Source organism: Rhinolophus sinicus, linkage group LG01, assembly GCF_036562045.2.
Source record: "Rhinolophus sinicus isolate RSC01 linkage group LG01, ASM3656204v1, whole genome shotgun sequence".
Lineage (NCBI taxonomy): Eukaryota > Metazoa > Chordata > Mammalia > Chiroptera > Rhinolophidae > Rhinolophus > Rhinolophus sinicus.
In genome coordinates, this window is record NC_133751.1 from 193,070,740 (window position 1) to 193,083,613 (window position 12,874).

At 45.3% G+C, this 12,874-nt stretch overlaps 1 protein-coding gene across 3 annotated transcripts in view; it reads left to right on the forward strand.

Annotated features, from left to right (window-relative positions):
• Nucleotides 1-12,874, forward strand: part of TTLL4 (tubulin tyrosine ligase like 4) — a 36,839-nt gene that overhangs the window by 21,492 nt on the left and 2,473 nt on the right. For 2 of the 3 annotated variants that reach the window (XM_019741790.2, XM_019741791.2), the window contains exons 4-16: nt 517-626; nt 978-1,041; nt 5,978-6,099; nt 6,545-6,655; nt 7,017-7,093; nt 7,813-8,004; nt 8,105-8,187; nt 8,411-8,539; nt 9,874-9,996; nt 10,292-10,390; nt 10,719-10,853; nt 11,301-11,438; nt 12,747-12,849. In XM_019741790.2, the coding sequence (XP_019597349.2) occupies nt 517-626; nt 978-1,041; nt 5,978-6,099; nt 6,545-6,655; nt 7,017-7,093; nt 7,813-8,004; nt 8,105-8,187; nt 8,411-8,539; nt 9,874-9,996; nt 10,292-10,390; nt 10,719-10,853; nt 11,301-11,438; nt 12,747-12,849 (1,486 nt within the window). The remainder of the gene's footprint in view (nt 1-516; nt 627-977; nt 1,042-5,977; nt 6,100-6,544; nt 6,656-7,016; nt 7,094-7,812; nt 8,005-8,104; nt 8,188-8,410; nt 8,540-9,873; nt 9,997-10,291; nt 10,391-10,718; nt 10,854-11,300; nt 11,439-12,746; nt 12,850-12,874) is intronic. The other variant, XM_074313342.1, reaches the window with a different exon arrangement.

A 12,874-nucleotide genomic window follows, 5' to 3' on the forward strand; every position in this document is an offset into this window, starting at 1 on the left:
ACTTGTATGTTCTGAGGGACTTCAGAGAAGATAAAAGACATATATACCGTGTTTCCCCGAAAACCAGACCTAGCCGGGCAATCAGTTCTAATGCGTCTTTTGGAGCAAAAATTAACATAAGACCTGGTCTTGTTTTACTATAAGACCGGGTATAATATAATATAATAAAATATAACATAGTATAATATAATATATATAATCATATAACATAACAATATAATATATACTGGGTCTTATATTAATTTTTGCTCCAAAAGATGCATTAGAGCTGTTTGTCCGGCTAGGTCTCATTTTCCAGGAATCACAGTAGTGCCTCTACAGAATAGGGGATATAGGATTGAGTATGGCTAGCCCTAAGCTCTGAGGGCAAGGGAAGCGAATTGTGAGAGCTAGGCAAGAGACAGCAGATTGGTAACTGGGGAAGGGACAAACATTGGGCAATGAGAAAGGAAGGAGAATCTGACTGTGACCTCCATTATGGAATTGGCTGGGCTGCGGCATGATTCTTTCTTATAGCTCAGCTGCTGACCTCCAGCCAGACCAGGCTGAGGCTGAAGATGAAGAAGAAGAGCTGGGAGATGGTTTGGAGGACTGCTGCAGCCATGACGAGAATGAGGAGGAGGAAGGTGAGTAGGGGGTCCTCTTACCTCCAGCTGGGAATTGGTCACGACCCACGGGGCGGGGGGCGGGGGAGCTAACAGTTGTGTACCAGGTCCATGGCCCACTTTATCATCTGCATTACTCATTTGCCTTGGGCTCCAAGGCTGGTGGGTAGTGGCTTTTGGGGGACTGTTCTCTAGTCCTCCTATCCCACTAGTCATGCCTTGTCCCTGCTGCTGTTGAGCCCCGGGAAGGCAGCAGGGTGGTCCTCCTGGCTTTCCAAGAAGGCTGACCACGATGTCCCAGGACGAGCTGCCTAGGCTTGTGAGTTTGTGTAGCAGCCTCTCCCCTTCAGAACTTCTCTGCTTCCCCCGCAGGAGACTCCGAGTGCTCCTCCCCCAGTGCCGTCTCCCCCAATGGGTCCATAGCGGTCATCTCTCGGTGAGTGCTGTCTGTGCAGATCGGCGGTAGATGCTCATTTTCTAAGATTATAATGAGATTAATCACCTAAGTCATGAATGACCCTGTTAACCCTGACTCACTTTTACCAGATTTTCACATTTGGAGCTTTAGTTTTCAAACAAGGAGGAATAGAAAGGACCAGAAGCATATTTTGTCAGTTGGGCTAAAAGCAGTAGTACCGTGTTTCTTAGGCTGCAAGTTGGTCTTTAGGTTCCAAGAAATTGTTCAAGTGAAAAGCAAATAATTTCAAGAAGTGGTTAGAAAATTAATAACCAATTAATTCTGAAACATAATGTTTGAGGTAAATTATTAGTTAGGCCACTCACACGAGGGTAATTGCCACCTTGCATTATAAATGTGTTCCACTGTCAGGAACAGTTCTGGGATAGATGTACCGTTAACTGGAGGTTTTGGAAATTGGAAATGCTCTTTTGCTCCATTCTGAGGTTAGTTTTATATTGGGAAATAAGACTGGCATTAACCTTAGTGATAAGAATTTGAATTAAAAATTTTGTAGCTTTAGTCTACATTATTTTATTGACAGCCCTTGATGGAGTCTGAGTGATATCTGTCTCTAACAAGGGAACCAAAAGATCGATCTCTTAGAATAGGTCCTTCTTTTGTGAAACAGGTAGTCGTAGGATGCTGCGTAACTGAGGTGGAGAGTTGCGGGAAAGGAAGGAATGCTGGGCTATGAGGAAATGACTATAAGTGAGGACATGGTGTGGTGCTAAAGATCGGTAGAACCTGCTAAAGGATCGTATACACCACCTTTCAGGGTAGAAAGTTAACATTCTTCAACATAACCTTCCTGGTTCCCCTCACCACTTCCAGCCTTGCCTCCATGTGAGGCTCTCATCAACTACGTTGTTTTATTAAATATTAAAAAGAACTGCCCAAAGTACTAAATGTTAAATTTTTTCTGTTTAAAAATAACTTCTGAAAACGTAAAAGAAACAAAACATAAATACAAAAAATTAAAAAGTTGGGGAGTTCTGTTTTTGTATTTTATTTTTGATTAAAACTTTCTATTCTAATTTTAATTAAAATCCAGCTGTATATGTGAAGGGTCGCCTAACACGTGGAGCACCCAGACTCAGGTTGCTTTTCTTTGAGCAAGCTGCATCTCTGTGAATATGATGGTGGCAGCAGCTGTACCAATTAGAGCCCCAAACCAGCAAGGCAGAGAGAGCTGTTGGGCAAGTGGAGAGACAGAATTGGGACTTTCTATGAAGGTGGATAGAAATCCTGTCATAGGTACCCTGAGTCTAGTGCATAAATTCTGTTCCTTTAAGCCTAACCTATCCTCCTTTCAGAACAGCAAAGCTGTTTCTGGTTGTATATATTGGATGTTACTAAGCACCACCACTCTTCGTGAGAGAAAGATAGTTGACATGTAATTGACTTGGAGTCCCACCTTTTTCATGCTTAAAGGTGAACTGGGTTTGTTTTCAGGCCTACTTTAAGATAGCTGCATAGCCCTTTATTTAACCTTTCTGATTTATAAGATAAAATTCACAAAAGCTGTTTGTTAATAATTTTTTCATTAATTAATTTAACTCCTACAAAACGCACAGACCTTCTAATCTATATGAGGCTTAAAACATGGGTTTTCAAGCACATGGAGGTTGAGGAATTCTCAACCACTTTGCATGGTTTTTTTTTTTTTTTTTTTGGAGAATATTGGGGAACAGTGTGTTTTGCCAGGACCCATCAGCTCCAAGTCAAGTCATTGTGGGAATCGAACCAGAGACCTTGATGTTATGAGCACTGCGCTCTAACCAACTGAGCCAACGGGCCACCCCCACTTTGCATTTTAAGGATGACAAAAATCAGAAATTCTTTTGGATTGCTAAAATCTTATTTTTTCCAATTATGAAAGATTTATAAGAGAAAATTCAGCAATTACAGAAAGATCATTGAAAACACTGCCTCTGTTTCTCTACCCAGCAATGGTTTATTGCATTTCCAGTTCCATATTCTTTTTCTAAGAATCATGTGATTTTAGAGATGGAGGTTGCCAAGTCTAGCCTCTTTTTTCAGATATAAAAACTGAGGACCAGATGGGCGGCTGGATAGCTCAGTTGGTTGGAGCAGGGTTGCAGGTTTGATTCCCGCATGGGCTGGTGGGTTGTGCCCTCCGCAACTAGATTGGGGACGGCAACTAGGTTGGGGACGGCAACTTGAGCTGAGCTGCTGCTGAACTCCCGGTGGGTGGCCACTGGATGGCTCAGTTGGTTAGAGTGCATGCTCTCAACCACATGGTTGCCGGTTCACTCCCACATGGGGATGGTGGGCTGCGCCCCCTGCAACTGGATTGGGGATGGTGACTGGACTTGGAGCTGGGCGGTGCCCTCCACAACTGGGATTGAGGAATGGCAATTTGACTTGGAGCTGATGGGTCCTGAGAAGGGCACAGTGTTCCCCAATAAAGTCCTGGAAATGCACACTGTTCCCCTTCCCCAATAAAATCTTCAAAACAAAAAACGAAACAAAAAAATCTGAGGACCAGAGAATTTAAGTAGCTGTTGCAAGGTCATTGTTTCTAGCACTGCTAGGCCAGTAGGCCAGAAGCCAAGCCTCTTGAAGATAAAAGTCCAGTACTCTTGAGAGGCAGCTAACAAAGATTTTCTTTCTTTTCTTCAATTATTAAACTTTTGATTTGGGGACAATTGTAGAGTCACAAGCAATTGTAAGAGAAATTCCTCCAAACTCTTTACTCAGTTTTCCCCCATGGTAGCATCTTGCAAAATTACAGTATTGCAGTACAACCAAAATATTAACATTAAGTTAAGATATAAACATTTCCATCACTGCAAGCATTCCTGCTGTTCCCCGAAAGTCACACCTACTTCCCTCCTACTCCCATCCCCTTTTAATCCCTGGCAACCACTAATTTGTTCTATAATTTTGTCATTTCAAAAATGTTATACAAATGGAATGATAGCCATATGTAACCTTTTTGGATTGGCTTCTTTTACTCAGCATATTCTCTGCAGATTCATCCAGGTTGTTGTATGTATCGATAGTTCATTCCTTTTTATTGCTGAGTAGTATTCCATGGTATGGATGTACCACAGTTTGTCTAACCATTCACCTGTTGAAGGATATTTGGATTGTTTCCACTTTTTTGGCTATTACAAATAAACCATCATATACATATTTTTGTGTGAACATAAGTCTTTATTTCTCTGAGATAAGTGCCCCGAGTGCAATTGCTGGGTTATATGGTAATTGCATGTTTAGTTTTTTAAAGAACTGCCAAAACTGTTTTCCGGAGTGGCTGTACCATTTTGCATTATATCTTGTCTTTGGATTAAAAAAAATTTTTTTGGTCAAATACAGTTAACATACAATATTATGTTAACTTCAGATGTCTTTGTTTTTAAATTAACTCATTCTCCTTGATTTTCAAATTCTGATACTCAGTAAATTAAAAGTCTTTCTTTGAAGTAAAATATTTTGGAAATGAGGAATAGAGTTGAATTCATTGGAATTCTTTAATTGGGACTTAGTATTTAACTTGACCCAATAAACTTCATTAAAAATTCTGAAGGTTTAAAACACTGTGGCATTTTACATACAGTGCCTATTTCTGTTGTGCTGCAAAACAACAGGTAGAATGGCTTTTTATAAGCTAAAAATTAAATAGTAATATTTGTGGATCATATCAGCTCAGGATAGAGGAGTAATACTATTCCCTTCATTTTAAGTGCTATTTAAAGACATGGTCTGGATCTGTCAACTTGAACTAATAGATAGTTGACGTATTCACTGTTTTGAGACCCCTTGAGGTAGCCTTGGCCTAGCCGTTGTTGGAACAACAGGGATCCCATGGCCCACTGCCCTGGATTCTCAGACCTGTCTTACCACGCTTAGGGTTTCCGGGCGGGAATTCCTGCCCATTCTCAGAAGTTTTTTTTCCGCTTTCCCATGCCCGAATCCCGAGATATAAACTATTTACTGTTCTCCATAATGAATCATTTCCACAAAGTGACGGCCGATACTGCCAACCATCTGGGTTCAAGGTGCCGATTTTCCCGATTTCCCGACCAACTTTTCTCTGGATTTGGGAATGGAAAAGCGAAAAACATTCCCGAGAATGGGTAGGAATTTCCGTCTGGAAACCCTAGCAATAAATAGGAAAAATGTCTAAGAGATACATTGTGAGTAGTACATTTATTTCCCATTGTGGGTATTACTGGGTTCAAGGAGCTGATTTTCCCAATTTCCCGACCAACTTTTCTTGGGATTCAGGAACAGGAAAGCGAAAAAAATTCATGAGAATGGGCAGGAATTCCTGCCTGGAAACCCATCTGCACGGTTACATAACTATCTGGTGTCACAAATCATTTCCCAAATGGAGAAGAGCATTCATCAACTGTGTATCTTCAGAGAAACCTAGATATAAAATGAGTTAAAAGTATCTCTGTTTTCTTTCTGTTGCTTTTTTCCTTTTTCTTTTTAAAAATCTCTATGCCTCTTATTAGGTCTTTTCTACTTTTCCTCCTTTTTAATTATCCATATCATTCTTTTTCTCTCTTCATTTATTTCTCTTTGTCTTAGTGTAGCATATTCCTGTGCTAGTATCCACCCAAACTCATTACCTGCTCTCAGAACCACTCTTCTCAGGAACTTCCCCAGCCTGTGGCTTCCCATAGGAAATTCTGGAGCTGTACCACAGGATGGAGTATTAGAAAGCCTTGTCTTTAGGTGACATTTAATGGTATATAGTTGTATATGGGTGAGCCCTAGCACCTTACTGATTAATATTTGCAAAATAATTATTGAGCACTTGTCTTCGTAGAAGTACAATTTAAAAGACAGCACCCTAAAAGAAATTGAATGTATCAGTAACAACACTTGAGGGCTGTGGCTTCCCCTTTCTTTACTACATGTCTGTTTTTTCCCTTAGGAGCTGCATGGAGATTCTGACCAAACCTCTTTCCAGTGAGAAAGTTGTCCGACCAGCCCTCATCTATAGTCTCTTTCCCAACGTGCCCCCTACCATCTATTTTAGCACTCGGGATGAGAGAGGTAAACCTAGCCAAGTGTCTAAGCTCAGAAGAGCCTTCAGGAGAAGGACACTAGCAAAGTTAGGAGGAGGTAGCAAAAGGGTGGCTACCTTTCCAGAGTGGCTGTTACGGTGCTCAGTGCCCCACCTGGTTCACCGGTCTGATCTGGGGATCTTTTTCTTGTTCATCCTTGAACTGACCCTTCTCAACCCCATAAGCTCATTCTTCGTTCTTTCCCTCTAAAATTTTTTTTTCCCCTTTCAACCTCTCTTTCTTTCTGTGTTCCTCATTCCTGTGCAGCGTCCTTTCTTCCCCAAAGTTTGTTTTTTTGAAACTCTGATCTGCAGTAATACTTAGTGACTTGCCTACCCAGAGAAGGTTGAGCAATAGTGCCATCTTTTTCCTCTTCTCACCACGACTCTCCTGCTCTTCTCCATCCCCCACCTCCTACCCCCACTTTCCCCCAGTGGAGAAACTTCCCTGGGAACAGAGGAAGCTGCTCCGGTGGAAGATGAGCGCAGTGACCCCCAACATTGTCAAGCAGACCATTGGACGGTCCCACTTCAAAATCAGCAAGAGTGAGTCATTTGCCTTAGTGTGAGCCTGTTCTCGGCCCCAGCACATGGGCTTCGGGCAGCAGGAAAGCTCTAGATGCCTCCTGCCATGTGGGGACCCTGTCCTGAAGTTTCCAACCTCATAGGAGTACATAGTTCTGAACACTCTGGACTAGAGCCTTTTCCTCAAAATTGTAAGACAGAGGGCCGTTGTTCTGTTTCTTGACCCCAGGGCCTTATGTAGGACGGCTCCATGGTAACTCTTAGAAAACAGGGTCTGGGAGCTATGCCCAGCCCCAGTGGTATTTCTGGGGGCCTCCAGACCTCTCTCTCTCCCGGGGACTCAGCTGCTAGCAGGACTGACTCCCCAGTGTGCCTTCCGTAGGAAATGATGACTGGCTGGGCTGCTGGGGTCACCACATGAAGTCTCCTGGTTTCCGATCCATTCGGGAACATCAGAAGGTAGGGGCCCTTTCTGACGCACTCTTCCCCAAGTGTTTGCTCTAGACAAGAGGAGGATGGTATCGGGGGAAGAGGTGGCTGACCACGGAGAAGTCAGAAAGGTCTGTGGAGGAGTGGAGAAAGTACAGGAGGAGGGCTCTGGGTCAGACCCTAGCAGATCACGCACATCTAGCAGGTCAGCTGCAGTGACGGGCAGTCGTAGCCTCTCAAAGACACTTGCCTCTAATGTGTCTTGAGATGCAGTGTCTGTTTTCAGTTTGTTATCTTTCCCCTACAACCACTGCACATTTCCTCCCTTCCTCCAGCTGAAGATGTGTAAAGAGGCCTCTGGTCTCATGTAATGAATGAATCCCTTGTCCCGAGACTTACTGAAGGCCCGGTTCCTTTCTGCGTTTGTCCTATAGGCTGCCATGAGGAAAGACTTAACAGCTTATTCTTTGCACTTAAAGTGGATGTCATGCCTGTCTTAATCACTATTATATGTCATGAACTATCAAGTCCTAGAGGGCACTGAATTGTGTTGTGTTTTGTTTGTGCTTTAATCATCTTTTGGTGAGTGCTCAGTAGCTGAATACTTAAGGACTATGAGGTGGTGATAAGAAGATGGAGCAGGAGCTTAGAAAGTTGCTAGAAGTTGGGATGGGATCATGAGTCCTGCCATCTTCCTCATGGTCTTACCTGGGCCTTCTCCCTGTTCTCACTTTCTGTCCCTCCTGTAGCTAAACCACTTCCCAGGTTCGTTCCAGATTGGGCGAAAGGACCGACTATGGCGGAACCTGTCCCGCATGCAGAGCCGCTTTGGCAAGAAGGAGTTCAGTTTCTTCCCCCAGTCCTTCATCCTGCCCCAGGACGCCAAGCTCCTGCGCAAAGCCTGGGAGAGCAGCCGCCGCCAAAAGTGGATTGTTAAACCAGTGAGTGAGTCACAGAGGGGAGCAGGCCATGGTGTGAGAGTGGGAACAGCGGAGTCCTGGGCCAAGAGCAGATCTCACCTCCTTTCCACTTGACCTCCAGCCAGCATCAGCTCGCGGCATTGGCATCCAGGTCATTCACAAGTGGAGTCAGCTCCCCAAGCGAAGGCCCCTTCTGGTACAGAGGTGAGCCTGCCTCCCACTTGGATCCCGCTCCCCATTTTCTCATTTCTTCTGCCTACAGGTTCCCTTTTTACCATTTTCTTCTGCCCTTTGCCCTTCCAGCCACACACCTTCTTCAGCCAACTGTTTAAGTCTTTGTCTCGGGGACTGTTTGTTAGCTGGCTTGCTACGGTTCGTGAGCCTATCTCATCTGCCGTGTCCCTGAAACTCGCCTTTCCCTATGTAGGTATCTACACAAACCCTACCTCATCAGTGGCAGCAAGTTTGATCTGCGAATCTATGTTTACGTCACCTCCTATGATCCTCTACGGATTTACCTCTTTTCCGATGGACTTGTCCGCTTTGCCAGTTGCAAGTATGTGGTAGTGGTGAGGTGTCACCCTGACAGCTTTCAGGGTTTGCTTTCCTGAGAGGAAGGGAAACTGGAGGACACCCAGCAGAAAAATAACAGATGTTTTGGTAGTTTTTGTTAGCAAAGGAGAAGGGGGATTTATTTGGGAAAACCTGGTCTTCTTTTCCTTCTGTGTGTCTCTTTTACACAGAAAACTTCACTTCTGACACTTCTGGTCACCAAATATTTTTGCCCCCACACCAAGCAATTCTCTGCAGTAACAGTTGGGTGTCCTACAATGTAACTCAGTTTTGATACCATCTACCTAGAGATAGCGTCAGATCCCATAGGTTAAGGGCTCAGTCTCACAAGGCTCCCCAACCCTCAACCTCAGATGCCAATCACAGGTCCAGGTTGCCACATGTGCTTCTGCCCCATCAGCTATAAATCAGAGGTTCCCATGACCACCTCCTTGGGTTTGATTAACTTGGTAGAGCAGCTCACAAAACTCGGGGAAACAGTTTACTTATGTTTGCTACTTTAGAATAAAAGGATATGATAAAGGATACAAAAAAACATCCAGAAGGAAGAGATGTGTAGGGCAAGGTATGTGGGAAGGGGTATGGAGCTTAACACTCCTTCTCTGGGCATTGCACTCTCCCAGTACCTCCACGTGCTCACCTACCCAGAAGCTCTCTGAACCCCATACTTTTGGGGTTTTTATGGAGGCTTCTTCACATAGGCATGATCAATTATTAACTCCGTTTTCAGCCCATCTGCCTTCTCAAGAGAGTGGGGGTCTGGGCTGAAAATTCCAAGCTTCTATTCATGGGTTGGTCTTTCTGGTGACCGGCCCTCATCCAGGAGCCCACCCCAAAATCTCCTTGTTAGAACAGAAGGCACTCCTGTCACCCAGGAAATCACAAGGTTTCAGGAGTCCTATGTTAAGGAACTGGGGCCAAAGACCAAATATCAGAACAAAAGGTGATCCTAGTGCTCTTATCACTTAAGAATTTATAAGTTTTAGGAGCTCTGTCAGGAACTGGGGGCAGAGATATATATATATTACATACATATATAAAATTATAAATCATAATGTCACATGAGGAATGGGAATTAAAGAGGGTCTCTACTTCACTGAATCTGGGGAGGATCTTCCTTCAGGACTGAGGTGGGATAAAGGAGATTAATTTAGCTGTGGTATTCTAGAGACCTCACCAAGAGACGTATTTCTGAGGCTCTTGTGCATCTGAAAAGGTCTGTGCACTTGCCCTTTTCTGCCTCAGGATTTGGGGAAATGTGGGGACCATTGTCTGCTATCTCGCCATCTTACCCTCGGCCTTTCCACTCACTTCCAGGTATTCCCCTTCCATGAAGAGCCTTGGCAACAAGTTCATGCACCTGACAAACTACAGTGTCAATAAAAAGAACGCTGAGTACCAGCCCAATGCAGATGAAACGGCCTGCCAGGGCCACAAATGGTACCTAGGCCGCGTCCCTGTTGAGCTGAGGCCTGAGGAGTGCAGGCTTCTGGGCTTTGGGGCGCTTCAGGGAGATGGTGGGCCGAGGATTAATGTAAGACCCAAAGTTTATACAAACACTTGGCAATTCAGAATCGGTCTGTTTGCATCTAAGCTCATCTCTTTCTTAATTCAAAACATAGAAGAGATACAAAGAAAATACCTTTGGGCTTCTTATCCCTTTTTCTTTCTTTCTCTTCATCACTCAGTTCATAGACTAAAACCCCCAATACTGCCCCTCCTCCCCCTCCTGCAGGGCACTGAAGGCTTTATGGAACTACCTGATCCAGAAGGGAGTCAATAGTGATGCCATCTGGGAGAAGATAAAGGATGTGGTTGTCAAAACCATCATCTCGTGAGTCACACTGCCACCCTGGTGGGGGGCCTACCAGGGAACCCCCCTTTCTACCATGGGCCTTTATGCTGCTGTGCTCCAGATTTTTTGACCATGCTGTGTTTCAGTTTCTGAGGACAGGGAATAGGAAGGTGTGGACAGAGTACAATTCTGCTCTTCTACTGCAATTCATCCCCGGAAGCTGGCCCCAGATCAGGGGCCTCTCCTGAGAGGCGCTTTTTCTGGGTTGCTCTGCTCTCCCATCTCCGGGGCATTCCAGTGGTGGGGCAGCTCTGGGTAAAGTCCCTGGGAAGAGCTGGGCTGAATACTTCCTCCTGCCTCTGACCAGGTCAGAACCATATGTGACCAGCCTGCTGAAGATGTACGTGCGGCGACCTTACAGCTGCCATGAGCTCTTCGGTTTCGACATCATGCTGGACGAGAACCTCAAGCCCTGGGTCCTGGAAGTGAACATCTCCCCGAGGTCGGAGGTGTTCTCGGCACTCGCAGTACAATGCTTCTTGTCTCCTCATGAGCCTGTTTCCACTCGAGCCTTGCTTACTTTGGGCAGACCTTTCCTTCACTAGAATTCGAGTTTTCCCTTCATCATCTGCTCGTTTGCTCATTTACTCATTCTTTGCCATGATCTTAGGGTTCTTTGAGGATAGACAGGGCTTGTTAGAAGTTGTTGTTTTGAAGTTGATCCCACTGCTTGCCTTCCCCTAGCAAGTGAAGGCCATAGGCAAGAACCGCCTGAATAAGGGTGTTCACGTCTGTGGGCAAGACGACCCCACGATGGTGCCCGTGAAATGAATGTCAGAGGCCTTTCATCCTAGAGATTCGAGGGAGTAAATGGGGCTAGCTCTGACGGACGTGTGGCCAGAAACAGTTTTGGAATGTGCTTTGACCACTCTGCATCCTTTCCCCAAAGCCTCCATTCCAACTCTCCTCTGGACATCAGCATCAAAGGCCAGATGATCCGTGACCTTCTGAACCTGGCAGGCTTTGTTCTGCCCAACGCAGAGGACATCGTTTCCAGCTCCAGCAGCTCCAGCAGCTCCACCACCAGGTCAGCCTCCTTGCTTTTCCGCAGCCGGCTGGCAGCATGCACAGCCCCGTCGTGGCTCTCGGAAGGAATGGTGGCTGGGCACTCTCCTGTTTGGTCTCCCTTGCTGCGCCATCTGCCCTACGGTTACTCATGCGCTACTGCCCTGTCAGCGTCCCTACAGGCACGTTTGATTCTACTGCTCCCCTGCTCAGGAATCTCCACAGGGCCTGCGGAATCAGCGTTCCACTCACGTGGACGTTCAAGGCCCCAGCCTCCTTTTCCCAGTTGCCTTTCCCTTTACTCCTCTTCTGGTTTCCGTGCTCTGATAAACGGGATCGCTCATAGAACCTCAAGGTTGGAAGATTCCTTAAAGATCAGTTAATCCAGTCTCTCTGAAACATTTGTTGCCCCTTACTGTTTCCCCATAGTGTCCCCTTTTTTGCTCAGGGGTTCCTTCCTCCAGAAATTCCTCTCAGCCAGACCTCCCTGTTGCGACCTCACCCATCCTTCGAAGCCTAGCTCAAGGCAACATATTCATGAAGCCAGCTCAGTGTGGGCTCTCTCCTCCATACCCCCAAACCTCTCGGAACTATTCTTGAGGGAAAGGAGCCAATATTTAGTACCTTCTTTGTGTAAGGAAAGACCTATAAGTTATCCCCAAAGTAGCCCCATGACACTTGTATTGCTATCCTCAGTTGACAAATGAGAAAGCTGAAAATGACTGGAATTAAGTACCCCATCCAAGGTCATTCATCTACAAAGTGGTATAGAGTTGGAATTCAATTCCTAATTTGCCGGTAACAAACTTGTTCTTCCTACCACACCTTGTAGACTCATGTTTGGCTCCGTGCTGTAGTTGTCATTTGACACCTGCCATCCTGTGAGCTCCTTGGAGGCCATCTTTGTGTCTCTCAGTAGTAGTTGTAGTAATGTGGATGATGAGACTGAGGTGAAGGTAGGTCAAGTCATTTGCCCAGGATCACACAGCCAGTAGGGCCGAGCTAGGTATTTAGTAAGTGTTCACGAAATTAAACTAAACTGAAGTGTACAGCAATTATCTCAGTGTCTTTTTTTTATCATTGAAATACAACCTAGAAGTGGCACTTTGTACTCTTTTAGTTCTTCCATGGTACTTGATCTTTGACTTTCTGACCGGCTGCTTGAATGGAATACATTGCAGTCTAATCGACTCAAGTAACAAACATCTGCCCCTATTTCTTTGTCATTTCTTGAGAAGGGTGTCTTCCTGGGCTGGACCCTCTCTCCACATGTCTTCAGGATGTGAAGCTGCTGACCTTGCCCTTTCTCCCTTTCCACCCCCTGCCTTAGCCTGCCCATCTCCCCCAGAGACAAATGTCAAATGGCCCCAGAGCACTTCACTGCACAGAAGATGAAGAAAGCCTATTACCTGTCCCAGAAAACTCCTGATCAGGTAGGAAATTACCCCCCCTTTAGTG